A 19622-nucleotide genomic window follows, 5' to 3' on the forward strand; every position below is an offset into this window, starting at 1 on the left:
CAACAGGAATATGTCAGAACAGAGTTTTTTACTGACTGAGCTCAGAATAGTCTTCAGCAATATAATGAAATTATTTGTTCAAGCAAATGTTTACAAGGACATTGAAATAAATTGTTACATTAAAATCAATCCCTACATTAAAATCGAAATTCTTAATTTTCGTAATTCCAAAAAAATTTCTATTCCTTCACGACTGTAAAAGCCAAGTAGAACTCATATGCAATAAAACAATCCCTAGCCTAAAATTTTAATCCAGTTGTTCAATAACTTCTATTTCTTTGCAGTATTTTTACTTTATTATACTTTTATAATACGCTCAAATATATCTATAAAACTTTACAGCCCTTTTCCAACAGCATTTGGGGTGTGGTCTCAAAAGAAGCACATTTATGAGCTGCAAGACAGGAAGAAAATTAAAATACCCTTATGGGACTGAAGCAGGGACACTACAGTTATGAGCTTAGATTTTGATGTAATTCTTGAGCCTCCAAGTTTTCATTGCAATTGCTTGATGGAATTATCTTGTACTGGAGTGATAACAATGTACAACCTCTCAATGCTCGAAACTGAAAGAAAATTATGTTGTGGCACAATCCCTTTCACAGTAACAACTGTGCACATCCTGAATAATGCTTATGGCAGGGGATTTCACCCCTTGTGCTGGAGAATCCTAAGGGGAGCTCACCCAGTCAGACACTTTACATTGAGACCTTTCCCTGTGGATGAGCTGAGGATGGTATTTGGAGAGTTAGAGTCTTACAATAGACTGTGTCAAGATTTCACCTAAATACATCTCAATAAATGCTGAATTCTGCACTAAAAATTATATTCCCAGTGTGTGCTGAACTATGAGCCAGTACTCAAATTATGAGCCAGTGGTCAAAACCAAAGGCATTCCCTCCCAACTGCCATTTAGGAACTGGGCAAGTAACGATACAGCCTGGATGGAGAGGAAATGTTTTTTAAATGGAGACAGAGAGGCAGACTTTCAGGCCTTTCAGACTGCACGTTGATCAGTGAGATGTTGCTATAAATACCTTTGCAAACTATTCACACTATGCAGACAAAAATAACTCAGCAATAAACAACGGAGAAATAAATTAGGTTCTGTGGAAAAATGTAAATATTGTTTCTCCTCCATCTGCTTTATCCTGGTAAATAAGTCCAAAATCCAGCAGCAGGCACAAAAGCCCACCCATAGACCAGGAACCAAAGGCCAAACCAAGCTATGGCAGAATTGATAAGAAAATGGCTATAGTCTATCAAAAAAAAAAAGATGATGACTTTGTTGTGAACAGAGAGGGAAGTTCTGAAGTGTGAGGCATTTATTAGCCCTGTTCTGCACCAACCAAAAAGGCCCTGAGGCCATGCTCCTTAGGAAATGGTGGTTACAAAAGGCACACTCATGCCACGGTCACCAAAGGATTTCAGGTTACTCCTGTTTTAATTGGTAACTTTAGAAGCTTCAAAATATCATTTTGCCTAATGGAAATGGTATGCGAGCTGTTTACAGTTTGGTAATACATTTTTAGTAAAAGGGAATATATAGATATGTTTGTGCTTATAGAGCTTTCCGTGTTTACAATGAGTCTTCTGGTTGTCAATTTACAAATGGAAAATTTTGAAATGACATTTCAAAATGTCAGAAGTGCTCAGCATTTGAAAGAAGGCTCAGTAAAGGCAAGGAAAAAGAGACTAGAGACACTTTTGCTGGAGAGACTAGATTAGACTTTTGGTTTGGATTTGGAAAACATGCCTTCTGGCATATATTTAATATTATTATCATTATTATTAGTTGCAGTAGTAGTAGTAAATATTCAGAAAATATTAAGTAATGATTAGCAGCTAGGATATAATGCTTTATGCTGTAATGATGGTTAATATAAATAAATATGATTATAGTTTATAGGTTCTAGACTTCAATTACTTTAAACTCAACTGCAAGACCTTGTCCTGATGAATCTAAATAAACCCCTGTATTTCAGTGATATGTCTGTATTTCTCATGAATCCAGAGGTAATGTATAAAACAAGGTATTTTATGGCTTTTATATGAAGAAATCTTCAACTTGCAAAAAATACAACACAGTAATACAAAATAATGTATTAATTATTCCAAACAGTCAAACAGGAGAGACAGTAAATGTTTAATGAAAGAAAAAATATACTATGCGACATATCCTGACCAATATATGGGTTATATACTGACTTATCTACACTAGATAATTACAAGTGTGGAAATCAAAAACACATCCATGGCATAAAATATAAAAGGAGCTATTTCATTAAAATTTGTCTGGTGAGTTGATCGAAGGGAAAACAAGGTCTTACCTGCGTGAGGATTAGACCCACCTTCTTAATAACAGCTAGAGTAGGTGTTCTTAAATATCCACCATCAGAGCACCCAAATTCAATCAGCCTGGATGAGATCCCAAGAAATCAATAAAATTCTTGCCAGGCCACTTCAAACTATTACAGAGCCCCAGCGTAGAGCAAGAAATTACAGGTTGGCTCTACTTTTTCCCTGGAACAACCCAAACACAGGTCTTGGGCCTTAATGAGTTTTGTTCAGCATGAATAGGTCAGCAGAGTGCAGAAATCTCTTTTCTCAACTTCTCCATGTAGAAATGGTGTGCCACCAGCTCTGTTCAGATACTGGGGACAGCTGTCTTGTACCAATGTATGACTCACAGACAATAGAAGAGAAAGACATTTTTAGTCCATTTGTCCATAAAAAACTCAGGAATTACAGCTTTGACTGCAGAGACACCCATGTGGTTGAATCAAAACCTCACAAGGCTACAGAAAAACCTTCAAGGGCTTTCTATAGCAATAAAAATAAAGTAAATGGGAAAGGTCATAATCATGTTCCTTAAGTCTGATCTTACTCCTTAAGCAAAAAGACATTTCAATTGCATACTATTAGATACTCACAGCTCCCATGACTTACAGTAGGTCACTGTCTGAACACTTTATAAGGATCCAGTGGCTTCCATGGGTAGCCCCTATTGTGCAGCTATAATGTTGAAAAGGGCAAAGGTCTAGCTTGTGCAGACAGAAGTCTGCAAGTCCAGCAGATAGTCCTGGCAACCTAAAATTTCTCCCAGCAGTACTTCCATTAGACTCCATGCAGTCAAGTTTTAAAAGTCTTCCCCACCTTTAATCTCAGCAGCACAGCAGGAAACCTCCATCATTTCTACAAAAACACTTTTCTTCCAATCAGGATAATTTTTCTCCTACTTTTCCTGAACACTTCCCCCCCCTCCTCCTACATCAATTCATCATACTCAGTTGAGTTTTCAGTCTACATCAGAAAATCCCCCTTTCTTCACTGATTGCAAACTTCAAATATTTGTATATCACTGAGTTCTCTACCTCTTATGTTTACACGCATCATTTGTGCAGGACACTTTAGGACTTTTAGCTTCTTTAGCCTCTCTCCATAAATAACTCCTTTGATACTTCTCATACATATGCATGGCACTACACTTGAGGCTATTCTTACGGGCCAAATCTGTTCCTAAGAGAATTAAGATATGTTCTTGCAAACTTCCTCTCAAAACTTACATAAGAATAAAGGAGTTCTTGGAAAACAGGCTGAAAATTAATTCTAAGTCTGCTGTCTATGACCAATACCACCTACTTAATTTTACACTTTTCTTGCATGGACATTGTGGCCCACAGAATACCTTGCTATCCAAATAAATGGGTTTCTTAGATAAGAACCTTAAAGGGATAATGATTCTTTAAGAAGGTAGAAATCCAAGTCTTGCACATTGGTATGTGTGTCTGTACCATAAACGAAATGTGAACACATAAATAAAAGCAGGTTTTACTAATAATGGCTACCTGTAGATAGAGAAGAAGCCTTTCTGATTGCACAGATATTTCTAAGCCATTGGGATGTCTGTAGGATACAGCATGCAACTCCATAACACTACATCTCATGTAATATCAAGCATTTTACCACGGCTTAATGAATTAAAAGATGGTTAGAAGTACTGCTTAGAAAGACACAATGTTGTTAATAAATGTCTTCTCTCACTAGGGGTAGATTCTAGAGGAAGATTTTAGTATCATCAGGTTCTCAGACTAGTAATTATAGCTTACATTTTGAAAGCCACAACCTTGCTTTCATGAATGCAATTTGCATCAAAATCTGCACTTACAAAATCAGGGAGAAGAGTTTTGCACGCATAAATTAATTGCCAACCCATTTTCTAGTGCTTGAACTGCAGACAATTAGCTATCAATCATTACTGACCTGAGCTTTACTCTGTGAGGACACAAAGAGTAAGGCTCTGCAACTAATACCAATCCACAAATACTGCAGCATCCTACACATCCCCAAAATTTTCAATTTTCTGACACAGAAAATGCTCTTTGGCAGTAAATGATGGTACAGAAGTGAAGGTTGGAGAAAGAGGGAGGAGAGGGAGAGGAAAGAGAGAGATACCAATTTGCTCTCAATGAATATGAAAAAGCTGATCTCTGCCATTGAGGAAAATTCTTGCACCAGCAAATGCTGACTGATTGTGATGAGGAATGCTTTATCACCCAGATCCAGACACCCTTTCATAGGGTGATTATTATTCCTGCCATGACCCTCTGGTCATCAAGCCACAGTGTCTTTTGTCACGAAACAACTATCCAATAAGGAATAATCTAGGAATAAGCCTGTAGCATAATATCTTCTGCTTGCTTATACACACAGCGGGAGGAGGAAAATCTTCTTCCTGTGAGTTATTACCTGCTCTAATCCACTTTGGAAAATAGCAGTATTTCCTTAATTTTGTGATGCATGCAGACATGTATTTCACAAACTACAGCTATATGAATAGCTCAGACCAAAGCTGAAAGCAAATCTTAAAGCTCTCTCAGGTAATAAAAAATAGTCCAGCATCACCATCAAATCCATGGGCAGCACAGAAACTATCAAATATTCACATTAAACTTGATAAAACATTCAAAGACTGAATTGCATGCCAGCTTGCCTCTATGCTTATTTCATATTGTCTTCTAAAAGGCTGATGTCTGGCCTAATTTCTGATGCCATTCTTGGAGCAACAGCTTTGACAAACAGAGGTAACATGTACAAAACCCCAACAAATGCCACATACTACCTAAAACATTGGGTCTGGTTTAGTTCTTATACAGTTACAGAGACATTTTATATTAACATCCCCATCATCTATATTAATATTATCAAACTACAATTTGCCTTGGAACTCATTTAACCTTCCACACACTATTTCTCTGGTTTTTCCAATTCAGTTCCTTGAGAAAGGGGCTACTCCTCTGCAGTCAGACAGTTTACACCACACTGAAAGCATCCAGGGAAGAAGGGCTGGGAACCCTAATCTGGGAGCAGAATGAAAAGCCATTTCTGGCCACACAAGCCAGTTCTTTTCATATCTTTTCTGTCTCTACTGCCTATGCAGATCACCTAACACAAGGGCTGTTTCAAATGGCTTTATCCAGCTAGCAAGCTAAACCTAAGTAACAAATACAACAATATATATACAACTGTACAGAATAAAAAATTAATGGTGTTAGAGAAGGATGATGCACAGAGACATTATGTGTGACACTGGGGAGGAAGTGGGGGTAAGTGTGCATGGTTAATATGAAAAGATGTCAAAAAAAATGAAGCATAATAATAGTGCAATTTATCCTTGCTAAACGTACTGCACTGTGCTATAATTAAATATGAAAACCTAAATTTATCTCTATGTTCGGCTGTCATTAACTTAACAGGGAGTGCACATGTTCTAATCTAATGGCTGATTTTTTTCTCCATGTGCAGCATATTAAAATGTATATTAGCCTCAAGGTGCATAAACACAAAATAATAGACCAAAGGTTTTGGCCTGTGGAGAAAAAAATCCATGCTCAAAGGCCGTCAAGTAGCTGGTGATGCAGGGGAGACACTCACTTAGCCTCATTAAGCCGAAGCTCTCTTTTGCTTGTCTTTTGTTCTGCATGACAGCAGCCTCTTTGTTGTATAATAATTCATTCCAAGTTCGTTCCAAGCTACCGAAACTGGTGAACTGTGGCCATTTTAATGAGCAGTATTGGTGGTATGCATAATCTGGAAGCCACGTGGACCAGACAATCACAGAGCACTGCAGCCAGCAAAATGAGATACTGTCGAAATCACAAATTTGTCAAGTTGTTTTTGGACAGGGTATTATAATAAGCACTAAAATATGCATCTTATTACTCTGCATCTGCCAGTCAAAGATCACTGTAATGAATGCATGCTGCAGGGTATGACCAGGCCGTTTCCCTAAGTAAAACAAACTGCAGAGTACAAAAAAAGAATTATGTATTTTTGGCAGTGCCTGGATTTTTTTTTTTAATCCTTTTGCATCAGGAGTTGGATTTTCCTGGCTTGATGTCCACTGCCAGCAGTGAATGCACTAAAACTGCCAGAGCCAAGGAGTTAACAGGAATACATGGTTTCTTAATAGCCACATTTACTGCCTGTGCATCTGAAACTTTAAACTCCATGCTCAAAGCAAATTTAGCATACAGTACATATAAACCCCACGAAGATTAAACTACTTTAAATACACTTTAATAATCCTAGCTCCTTTTGTTTTATACATTTCTACTGCAAATGGCTTCACTGTTAGGGAAGATACATTTTACATAACCTGCTCTCTCTGTGAGAAACAGTGCCGTAGGTAATCACAACATAAACTTCCATAATAGAACAATTAGGGGGAAAAAAAAATCTAATGTGGTGCTTTTTTTCCTACAAATTTGTCAGACTCATAATTGTACTCAGCTTGAAAGGCTGGGAGGTTCACCAATGGCAGCAAACCTGGTAAATATGACTTGTGCGGTGGAGTGCAGAGTCTGCTCTGCTGGTGCTCCCCAAAATTCTGCTGGTGATATCCCACAGAGAACCACCAGACTCCCTTTCACCTGAAGCAATGCCTGTGGAGACCTTTCATCAGCTGAAAGATTACGTAGGGAGCAGAGGGAAAGAACTTATTTCCTCATCTGCCTGCAGATAATGGTGCAGACATATTTTGGCAGAGCCTTATTTTTGGGCAACCCAACAAGCATTTGCAGCAAGAGTCCCTGAGTGTGCTGATGCAAGTTCCCATAATATCCTAAACTAAGAGGTTTCTTGATCAATACTGCCTTATACTTAAAAGGCTTTGTCTGGCTGAAAGCTGTATCTCAGGTCCAAGTTTTAGCTAATGGGCAAGAGGATCAAAAGCTCTATTGGGTTTCTGAGGCCAGGTTTTGGTAGCAGGGGGAGCTATAGGAGAGGCCTCTGTGAGAAGCTGTTACAAGGTTCCCCATGTCTGACAGAGCCAACGCCAGCCAGTGATGGACCCGTGGCTGGCCATGAGTGAGCCTGTCAGGAATTACAGTAATACCTCTGTGATAACATATTTAAGAAGGAATGAAAAATTATTGCGCAGAGGTAATTTCACTTGGAGAAGAGAGGAGGGAGAACATGTGAGAGGAACAACTGCAGACCCCAAGGTCAGTGAAGAAAGAGAGGGAGGAGGTGTTCCAAGTGCCAGACTGAGATTCCCCTGCAGCCCCTGGTATTGACCATGGTGAAGCAGCTGTGCCCCTGCAGCCCTTGGAGGTCCGTGGTGATGCAGAGATCCACCTGCAGCCCATGGAGGAGACTCACACTGGAGCTGGTGGATGCCTGAGAGAGGGCTGTGAACCTGTAGGAACCCCATGCTGGAACAGGCCTGCAGACCTGGAGAGAGGAGCTCATGCTGGAGAGAGGAGCTCATGCTGGAGTAGCCTATTCTTGAAGGACTGCAGCCCATGGAACTGCTGTTTATGAGAAACTGTAGCTCATGGGGATGACTCATGCTGGAGAAGTCTGGGGAGAATTGGTCTTCCATGGGAGGGACCCTGCACTGATCCAGTGATCAGTGGAAGGACTCCTGTCCCTGAGAAGTGAGAGACACATTGTGTGAAGAACTGATCACAACTCCCATTCCCTGTCTCTCTGTGCCACTAGGGGAGGAAGGATAGCCCAGAAAGGAGACAGGGAGTGGGGGAAAAAGTGTTTTAAAGATTTGTTTAACTCCTCATTATCCTGCCTTCATTTTAATTGGTAATAAATTCATTTAATACCCCTAAATTGAGTCTGTTTTGCCCATGATGATAATTGGTGAGTGATCTCTCTGGGTCCTTATCTCAATTCCTGAGCCTTACTTTGGTGGGTACCTGGCATCCATCCAGGGTCAATCCACTTGTTCATAACGCCTGGTGCTGAAATCAAAGTATGAAACATCCATTCCTCTCTTCCTATAAATTCACACCTACCAACCGAATACATGGCCAGATTTTTGTTTAGCTACCTGGCATGTATAGCAGCTACTGCATTAAATATGATTTTTATAGCTGACATTAATGGAAGTTTTTACAGAGACACACTGTACCACTTCTGTGATCACCAGCTGACACCAGTGCATTTCTGGGACATAATCACTTCAGCTCTCTGGATTAAGATCAGTGAGCAACTAATGAAAGAATCCTGTAACAAACAGACAAGGTGAGACAGTGAGACACACAGGGGATCAAACTGCACCTCTGGGGAATACTAGACCTTATTCAAATACCTAATGAGAACAGAGTTATCTTCATTGCTCCTGGTCATGTATGTTCCTGAGAAACTCGTGAACATTATTTTAAAACATAATTCTATTAATTTTGTATTGTAAGGAGACTAACTGTGCCCTTCTTCTGGTTTATGCAGTCACCCTAATAACTTTGGGTTGTAAGAATGTGCACTACATCTTAACTGTCTTCCTGACTGCATCATGCACTTGATCTCAGTCCTAAATTAATTCTGAGGTAAGTGTGCTTTTACACAAATTCTTCCTTGAAGGAGTCAGTGAGAAGCACTGTGGTGTCATCTTTACTTTGCCATTCTCTCGTCTCAGCATCAAGATTTGCACACCGAGATTAAACATGAGACAGGCTGACAACTTTTATTCCAGGCAAAGGTGACTCAGAGTTGATATTACTGACAGTCATCTGTGCCAAGGTTTCAAGTGTCAGGTCCTTCCACAGAAAGAAACAAACCCAAACCCCAACTCAATATACCATCTGAAAAGCAATGAGGAAGGAAGCCCAGAGCTCTGGCTTTGGCCACCTTTGTAGTCTGACACAGCATCTGTACTAGGATTCTCTTTGGAGCTGTTATGGATACGGTTAAAACCACAGGAAAGAATGAGTAAAACTGGTAGAACTATGGAAAAATGTATCATCCAGTGACTGGAAACCAATGAGGCTGGCATTTCTAAGTGCCAGGAATCTCACTGCTATTACAGGCAGAGTAGTACCACAGGTCACATCCTGGACAGTGGCTCCAGCAGCAACTGCTGTGCTAGCAAAAGGGAGAAAACTACTGAAAAGGCTATCAGAAAATAAATATCGCTGGCTCAAAGATGATAAATTTAGGGTCTACATACAAAAATAAATAGATTCTGCAACAGTGAAAAATAGAAAAAGAGCACTCAAGTTTTCAAAATATTTTCCAGTGCTGTGATGCTTCTGATATTTCAAGGGCTATAAATTATCAGAAGTATTAGTTTCATTAATGCAGAAGGATGAACAGATACTAATCAACATGAATCTCTTTTTCAGCCAAAGTATTTTATGTTTGCTATTTAATTGCTTGTTATATTACAGTATTTAGCACAGTAGTTTCAGTTTTCTCTCTGCTTAGGAAGGAAATCATTGTGATAAAAGTAACACCTGACAGTGAAAACTGTTCAGTTTGTCATTTATCTGGTGACTGCATGGTAAGACAGCTTCAGTTTAAGGTTAGGTGTACCATTTAGAAGAAAGTATTTATCTTTTAGCTTACTCTGGTCATCAAATACCACAATATTTCATGACAAAACTCAACTGTGTCACTCTCCTGTGGCAACACTCTATAGTCAGCATCTGTTTGATCCTGTAACCAGGATAGAAAATAAAATATAAAAAGAATAGTCCACCATCACATAAAAATACAGACATTAGCATTCAATATTGCACTGTGAATCAAAACAGATACCATTATGAACACACTTATCTGGGAACAGAATGGCTCCTAAATACGTAATATATTTAGAACTGGTAGAGCTCAATGAATTTGTATACAATCAGAAAGCAAATGGTTCTTGATGCTGGTGAAAATAATTCTCCTTCAGTTCTTTATTACTAAAATGTCAAAATGTCTGGACTTCCTATCCCTGTGATTCTATTTGAAAATAATAGTAATCTTGTAAACAAAAAGGAGGATGATTCCTGTATATTTTTAAATCTACTGCACCAAACCCACAACATATCAAAATCAGCAAATTCATGGGGGTTTTTTTCCTCTTAATGCAAATGTTTATCCATATTTGCTGTTTAGCTTCTCTCAAGGTCTTACTGAAGAAACTGCATTTCATCTCATGGTATATACCAACACAAATTGGGACAGCTCCTTATGTTTTTATAAAGCAGGATTTTGACTGTCACATTTTATTTAATATATAACATATACATTCCCACACATTATTTTATCAATGAGAACATATCAATAGGTTATTTTCTCTGTTCCAAACAGAGAGTAAGGACATGCTTTTTAGTGAATTCATTTTAGAAAGAGACTCACAAACGTGTGTTTTGTCTTGCTGCCAAGCGGGTTAGATATTTGTGTTTGAATTGAGATGAAACTACGGTACTAAACTAAATTTACTAGGCACAAGTACATGAAATCCAATATTGATAATAATTTATGAAAGTAAGAATACTGATTCCTACAATACTGCAAACTTAGTTTATGATAACATAATTAGTTACACTAATAACACTGCTTAGGCACGGTCTTGCTAATTAGGATATTATAAATATTAATGATATCAAGTCTTTGTATTTGATTGCCTCTAGTAGGATCATTTATCATGGTATTTCCAGTCACCAGAATTATATTATTTTTCTTCCTTTTCCCTTGAATGTTCATTCCAGGACAAACAGCCATCCTGAGCTTATGCCTAAAATGTATCAATAGCTTATCAACAATGCAGGCCGCTTAACTTTAAATTCTATTATTTAGTAGCAATGTTACAATGATATAATTCAGTGTTAATATGAATACACAATCAATTATATTCTGTATATCTTTTAAATGTCTAACAAAGCCAGCCACACAAGATTACATAAGGCTTTGTTTTTATTCTTTTTCATGTGACCTGTTTCAAGTTAAGATTCCTTTGAATTATTAAATGCTTCCTTAAAGCATATTTTCATGCAACCTTTTTAAAGTTAATTATTGATGTAGTGACAAGCAAAAAAGGCTAAAAATTACAATTTTTTTCCTCATTCTAAAGGACATGAGAAACATCTTTGACAAAGGTTGTCTGTTTAGTAAAATACAAAGGTAATACAAAGACAGAACACTGAGTGCAGCTTTAAAGAAGAATTACAACAAATCTGTACCATGAGTTGGAAATGCTATGCAGGTTTCCACAGGTGTTAAAGGAAAGAAGTTTAGCTATAACCCTTTGAGCCTGGTTTAACTGCTTAACATAAGTAGATGAAAATGAAACTGCTTATATCTTGGTTTATTTTTAAGCAGTGTATTATCCAGAGCTTTAGGAATAGGATTGCCTTTCTTCCTTGAAGGTAATGTTATAATTTTCAGAGCTCCACCGAGAACAACAACAATATAGGAGTCTCTAATCTCCTGCTAAATCCAATTCCAGTCATCAGCAATGATAAGCAGAGATTTGGAGGTGTTTGACACTCCAAATCCTATTCTTTTGTAATTCTTTACTTTTTACAACATTTTCAACAGTCGTACATCAGATTTTTGGAAGGATAATCAATAGGCATGATGTATAACTGAAATCAGTCTTCAAAGTGATCCCCTCTAGTAACCAGAAACAAAAGCTTGGCCTCCCTGCTGTGCAGGTATTTTGCTTAGAGCAGGAGGCAGCCGGGCATCAGCAGGAAGCCAGTTACACCTCCCTGCTTCTCAGCATGGATCAGCAGGTGCCCTGGTGGAGGGGTGAGCAGGGCTGGGGCAGCTGCAACCCATTGCATCTGTCAAAAATCTCCAAAAATGCTTTTGTAGCAGAGAACTACTAGAGCAGAGAGGAAATACAGTCCAGAGGTTAGGATTTCATGTGGACCATCATTTGCATTCCTATTTATTCACAGATTTTCTAGGTTTAAATGATCCTGCAGAATTTATTTAATTGTCTGGTGTCACTGATTCTCACCAAGAACTCACCTGTCTTGGAGAGGGTTTGGGCATCAGCACACATGAAAGACCACAAGATGCTCAGGTATGGTGATTCAAGGACCACTCCTACCTGATCTTGTGTTCCAACTAACAGCTGGTCTGTGACTACCCGTCTCAGCTGGTCAGACCCAATGCTAGAGGGTTTTTGCATATCTCCTGAATGTTGCACCCTGGCGGAAACACCCAGGAACTTCTGACACAACATTAGGATCAAGCTGAAGTAAGTTGAGTTTCATTAAAACAAGCAGTTCCAGAACTTGTTCTAATGCATTTGTACTTTTGCATACTATACTTTTTTAAAGACATGATGTTATGAATCACGTGAAGAGAACATATTTATAGTAAAAATGTTAGCCCATATCAAGTCATTTCAAGTTTATCTTCTTAAGTTGCCTACATATTTGTTAATATTCAGAAAGAAAATGACTTGGTGACTAATTGTGACAGCAGCAGCGATTAATCAAGGTAAGTAGCAGAAACTGCATACAATTATTATGAAATTACATTTTAAACCAAGACATAGTGTTATTATACAGGAATGGCAATAAAACAACATACCTTTCCCATCAGATCAGCAATTCTAGGTACTGGTTTTCCTTTCTGATGGCTGATGGTTGCAGGACTCTGTCCATTCCAGTCTTCAAGTTCCTCAATGCTTTTCAGGTAAAGAAGAGCTTGCAGTCCAGTGCAGTAGTCATCAATAACAGTGAAATCTTGATTTTGGATTGCACTGCACACCTACAAAATGCAAGTCAGTTATCAGCACCAACCTGGCAGAGAAGCATATGGAATGAGCAAACTCTTTGGGTTTACTGATTATCAGGTGACCCTTCCTGCAACCCCACTGGGAAAGAACTACAAGAATTAGGGATTATTGTCTGCCTAATCCTATGTCATGATATCATCACTGCAGTTCAGAAAAGAAAGGGCTCTGTAGCACCTGTTATACCCAGATTTCCCAGCAGCAGCCCTAGGACAAGACCTGAGGGTTGTTCAGAGATAAACCTACAAGCCCAGCCCCAGATGTGCCTGCTGGAGAGCTGCTGCTGAGCACACCAGCACACTGCCAAACCACCACCTGTGCTCAGAGCTTTGCCTGCAGACACTCAGTGCTATCCCCCAGCCTGCCCTGTTCAAGAAATACTGGCATAACTAGTTAGGTCCCAACCTAGCAAATCACAGAACCACGGAATTGCTGAGACCAGAAAGCATCTCTTGAGATCTTGTTCAAACTGCAGCTCAGAAAAGGTTCAACTACAAGAGGCTATCCAACACTGTTTCCAGTCAGGATTTGAATATCTCCAAATATGGAGACTACACCTCTCTAGGGAACCTGGTTCAGTGTTCAAGCTCCCTTGCAGCTTTTTTCTTGTATTTAAATGGAATTTCCTGTGTTTCAGTTTGTGCACATTGTTTCTTGCCATTCCACTGGATAGCCCTGAGATGAATCTGGATCCAAGGGAAGTGTCTCAGCAAACAGCACTCATTAAACTGACCTGTTAGTATGGGGTGAACAATCCCTTTCTGCCACTCAGTGCAACTGGGAGGCCAGGCCACTTTATTTTAGATACTTTAGAAGCAAAGATAGCAATATAGCTTTATAAACATATAAAGTAGTGATCCCTGACCTGCAGAGCTCAATATGTAAACATAAAACTACTGAGAGCAGAAAATTTTCTGACCATTTACATGGGTTCCTCTAGAGCATGTTGGGGATACCAGCTCAGACTTAAACCCACAAAGATCCCCAACCAAACTGACAACTGGTTAAAAAGTCCCTGACTGTTGTCTGAATGCCTCCTCACTAGCTAAACTCCAATCAGCCATCAGTGATGAGATGCTGGGTTGATTGAGTGTCATTAATTATCAGTCCCCAGAAATGCTCTGAAATTCCAGATGTGTCAGTGTTTTCAGCCTCTGATTCAGCTTTTATTGTAAAAGCTGAAAGGAATGCTCCTGATAATACCTTGACTCCATGCACATATAGTAAACACAACAATGAAATAGCCACTTACTTCAGAACATGAATTGGTGCACACAGATGTGCACAAACACATCCACACTTCTTGGATGTGGAAACACACTTTAGACCATAATTGACATCAACACTTAAAAAATGCAGGAAATATACTATCGTTCTCCCTATTTCAGAAATGAAAATACAACTTGCAGTTCTGAAGACAGGTACACATCACATTGGGAAATACCTTATAGTACTGCTGAACAAGAAAGAAAATAAGGGCAAACTATAAAATAAGTACAATAACGTTTTCTATGCAGTGCATTTACATTACAAAAAAAATCTGTTTCTATGGAGAAACAGTGTTGGCATTAATTAGGTCTGCTATACCTTCCACGGGCTTCAAGACTGTATTTTTTTTTAATGGCAATTATAGAGAGCATCATAATTACTTCCCATACAGGTTATTTAACTGCAAAACTCCACTGATGCTTATTGAAACCTTTTTGTACAGCAAGGAATTCTCTGGGTTTTGTTAGTGCATGGGTAACACTTTTATTATCTACTCTTAAAAATACTAGAATTGAAAAAAAAATGCAGTTAAAAGCCATGTCATGTCACTTGAAACAAGTTCAGACACTTTTGTCAAAATCCTGAAATATTTTGACAGGATGTATACACATGAGATACACCCGAGGATACCTGTAATAACCTTATAAATAAAGAGGCTTTTACTGTTTTCCAGCTTGCGGTGCAGTGTTATGAACTGCAATAATATAAAAATGTGTGGAGAATAATAACACACTAAGATCTAACTATTTGATCCCTGTGATTCTATATGCCGTGCACTATTTGTCTTCCCTGGAAAGCCAGGAAAGTTCCAGAACTGAAGGCAAAATGCAATTTTTAAGACAAATGTAAATCTCTGCACTAAAGAAAAATGTAACATGACATGGAAAGGCTTAGAACAAACAAGAGGTCTCAAATAATCCTCCTCTTCTTTAGAAACCTTATGATATTGGTGCCCAATGGTGTGAAAAATTAGCCAAAGACATGCCTCTCACTGATTTCACTGGGATAAAAGGAAGTTCTTATGTTTATGGGCCTTTCCTAGAACAAGAGAACTTCAGACATTAACACATACAAACCCAACTGAAATAGTTTTGCCATGTTTTTGGCAGATTCCAAAATTCTGAGCTTATGTTGCACAAATCAGATGGTGAGATTTGTATTTTAGGCTTACAGTATCTTCCATCAATCAGTGTAGAAGCCTTTGCTGCATTTTAAAAGGTGGTGAACAAAGTCAGGATAAAAGGTCACCATGACCCATCAGCCATGACAATTTCTACACCACAGAGAGAGGTTTTCAGCATCATACCTGGCTGCCTCCGAATCACCAGTTTAAATGACACTGTGTCCTCTTTTCAGCACAAGAGAAGTGGCAGGGCAATAGACCAGGTGAGACTCAAACTCAGGCATCCGGAAAAATCCCAGAAGAGCTGAACCAGCCCATCTCCACGGCTCATTAACGCCCCTGCCTTGCTCCAGCTGCCTGCACTGGGAACAGGCGCTTGCCTCCCTTATAAAGCTCAGTGCTGAGCCCAAGCCCCCTCTGCTGCAGCCTAGATATTGCTGTATGGTTGCCATCACCTCTCATTTAATGTCTTATTAAACCACCTCAGGAGGAGGTGAAGGCTGTGTAAGGGCTGCTGTCCATGCCTCACACACCGATGGAGCAGCAGGAGCTGCAACCAGCCCTGCCCGCCCAGCCCCTCTCCTCAGCATCAGGCTGCTACCCACCAAGCACAGCAGAATGTGCTTCCCTTTGGACCCTGAAGCAAAACCCTGAACAGCGCTGAGACTTCACCAGTGAGAACATCCCTGTTGTGCTGTGCCAGAGCAGTGGTCTGTGTCCGTGGCCAGCTGAAGCCGCTTACAGATCAGAGCACAAAACAGAGCATGCCTGGATCCACTGCTCGTGGGGTTTGTCAGCCCAGGTTCTGGCAAGCAGCACTGCTGGGACTTTGCAGGGATGGCACCTGTTTAATATCCCTTAATCCTAAATAATCCAAGTGGATTTGTTTAATGAGTAAATTAACATTCAGATGTCCACTGACCCAGCCTTCCACCTGAAACATTTAGGCAGAAAGTATCTTCTGTGGAAGATGAGAGACTGGCCCTGTGGAGCATCCTATTGGGACAGAGTAGAGTCCAGGTCACAACAGAGCTGTCAGCTCTACTGCTGAGAAGTGCTGTCCTGCTGTCTTGCTTGTGTTGGTCTCTAGCTTTGGACTAGAACTTGGAGTAGAAGAGAAAGGTGCTGCATTTTTCCTGTTTAGGCAGGTAATGTGTATTATTTGTATTGCACAAGTATGCAGGGAGATAAATTTGCACAGGTTTGTTTTTACTGCATTGCCAGGATCTGTCCCACTAGTAGAATTGCTACAATTTAATTTTTAACACTGGATCTCTTTCCTTTTCTCCCAGATCCAGACTCCAATGATTGCCCCTTATATCCCAAAAGAGACACCTAAGCCAATATGCAACATATGATCAATGATATTGTGCTCTCAGTATTCTGAAATCTGAAAATGCTCAGCACAGGTTACAATTCTAACCTATACAGACATGTCTGAGATAATAAATGACCCAATACCTGCTTTGCTACTGGTAAACATACACCAAATTATCTCATTGGGGAATGGGGACGTGAAATGAATCACAGGTTAAGGCTCTAAGTAAAACTGTTCTGCAAAAAGCAAAGATGAAGAGGCCTGCAAAAGTCCCTGCTGATGTCTGCCATAAGAAATGACCACTCTGCTCTATTACTAAATAAACATAAAAACTGAGTTTAACTTTGTCACAGGATCTAGAGATATTACAAGTCTTACTCGAGGAACTGGAGTAAATTAAGGAGATTATTATTGTGTAAAATAATTTTTACAGGTTACAAGATTTTTATTAAACATTCACACGAGTCTGAAAGTTTCAATTCATATATTTTGATGAGAAGTTCACTACTGGTGAGAAGCAGTTCCACATCAGTCACAAAGCATTGTGAAGGCTTTTGCTGTTAGCAGAATCATTACACAATAAAGAGATGCCAATTTCTGAACTGTTTACTGAGGCAAATCCCCTGCGCTGTTTTCTGAGAGCTCTGTCTGTGTAAGACCTTTCAGTTTTGTCCATAGCCTGTGTTTCTAGAAACAATGGGAAAAATATCCAGACATTAAATTTTATTTCTGTTTCACTCTCTACAAAAATGGAAGTGGTTCCTGTCCAAAATTTGGCATATCCTGATGGACTGTGTGAAAGACGTGCAATCCATGCAGAATTTGGACAGAGTGCCTGAGGCATTTCCAGCCAGATCACCCAGTAAAGCAATTCCTGTTCAGTGCATTTTCCCTTTGGAAGATCTTGTAGAGGAGAAATCTTTTTCTGTAACACTAGAAGAGGAAACAGGGAAGTCTTCTTCAGGCTGTGCAATCTCTCTTACCCTACGACACTCAGTTTTTACATAAACTCATTATTATATTGCAAAATCCCAGCTGGACAGGTGATGATGGGGAAGATGCTGCAAGAAATGAACCCTAGTCCCTACCTGCATTATTTCTATTCCATCAATGGCTGGGATTTCAGCAGAGGCCACAGAAGAAATGCAGATCTAAACATGCTTGTGTCTGTTTTTCCCTACACTACTTTTTTTCAATAAAGAGGTATTGCATATAATCTCATATAGTGCTTGATCACCTCAAAAGATTGGAGCAGGTCAAGAATCTAGCCTGTTCAATAATGTGTTGTTTTGCAAGAAGAGAGTAAGCATTCTTGGTGTGACAAGATCTGTGTGAACAAAAATCCTGTAATGTCTGGCAGCTGTTGTGCTCCAATTTGAAATTGTTTCAAAGCACTCTTAGAAGGCTTTGCAAGTGAGGAATTTGTTCTGGGAGACAATAGCTTAGAGAAAATTTTAATTTTTACACCCCTCTGAAATGTATGTATCTCTCTTCAGGATATGGGTGTAAAATAATTGTCACTTTTATGAAAACAGAAGTATCAGTAAGGAGGCAGATGGGCGGCAGTGATACATGGTCTAGAAGTAAGAAGATTGATGGGTATATATTTGTATATACAAATGCAAATCACATAGCTTGACTGTTCTACCATATTAGTTTCCATTTGTTGTAGCTGTACAACATCAAAGCAGTGATGTCTCTGTATATTGCATTTAGTGGTAATGTAACGGACTACCAAAAGAAAAAAAATAAAAATCAAAGTGAGAGTTTCTAAGTAGTTTCCTGGCAATTGAGACAGCAGGCTCTTTCATCTGTGCTGTAACTGTGGCAGTGCATTGATTTAAACTCCTTCTGAGATCTCAAATGCTTTTCTATTCGTAGGTCTCACTGGCTGCTTTCTTTTTGCCATTTTTCCCCTTCAAATGATAAAATTCTAGCATTTAGCAGAATGCCATCTTGCTTCCCCAGAAGCTGAAGACTTATTTCAGCTTTGGTTCTAAACTGCACAGGATTTATAAATAAAATAGCTCTCAAAATGCCATTTGATTAACAAATTGGCCTTTGACTTCACAATTTCTAATATTCTGACCACGGCAAAGGGATAAACAACTATTATTCCTCCGAGATACCTGTGAGAGGGTTTATGATGCATTAATAATTGTGCTTTGCCATTAATTTGGTTGATTTTGAAATATTTTTACTGGTAGGCTCAAAAGGTAAACAAAAGGTTTACTATTTTATATGGTAATATATTTTCAATTTTAGCATTAATCACCCTTTCTGTAGAAGCTTTCTTTTTCTATTAAAATTTATTCCTGAAAAGTATTGAAGACATAAATTCACCTTATTATTGGAGAAACATTTATGAATGCCTGAGCTATTATTTAATGTATAGTTGAAGCTACTGCTTTCTTGATTAGGTTTTATTGATTGGGATTCTTGTGAGAAAAACCTAAAGCTATGAATGAATACAAGATGGTTCAGGAAGGATTCTGTCTGTGCCCACCTGTGTATCTATATGAATTACCAACATTAAGAAGGCTAATTTTATTTTAGAGGGCAAGCGCATTATGATAATCTGGGTGAGGCATGCACACAATTTAGGACATATTCTCAAAGGCAACTAGCAAAAAATGACTTGACTAAAGGGAGATCTTTCTGGTCCATGCCATCTATATGCTGCATAGCTCTTACCTATGGAAATGAAAAGGTATGTTTTCTAGTCCCTGTACAGTAATTTAGATGTACCCAGATCTCCAAAGCAAAAAGCAGCAGACACTGCACAGGTTGTCTGACACAGTGCTCATAATAATGTGGCAAGAGCTGCAATGTGAGAGCATGCAGACAAATAAAATCTCCTCTGAGAGGCGTTTCTGTAT

The 19622-nt window shown here is 39.0% G+C and overlaps 1 protein-coding gene across 3 annotated transcripts in view; it reads right to left on the reverse strand.

Moving 5' to 3' along the window:
• DPYD (dihydropyrimidine dehydrogenase) overlaps positions 1-19622 on the reverse strand; it is a 333817-nt gene that overhangs the window by 32963 nt on the left and 281232 nt on the right. For all 3 annotated transcript variants that reach the window (XM_083867303.1, XM_083867305.1, XM_083867304.1), the window contains one exon: positions 12829-13008. In XM_083867303.1, coding sequence (XP_083723429.1) covers positions 12829-13008 — 180 coding nt within the window. The remainder of the gene's footprint in view (positions 1-12828; positions 13009-19622) is intronic.

Source organism: Zosterops lateralis (assembly GCF_965231275.1).
Source record: "Zosterops lateralis genome assembly, chromosome: 9".
Classification (NCBI taxonomy): Eukaryota; Metazoa; Chordata; class Aves; order Passeriformes; family Zosteropidae; genus Zosterops; species Zosterops lateralis.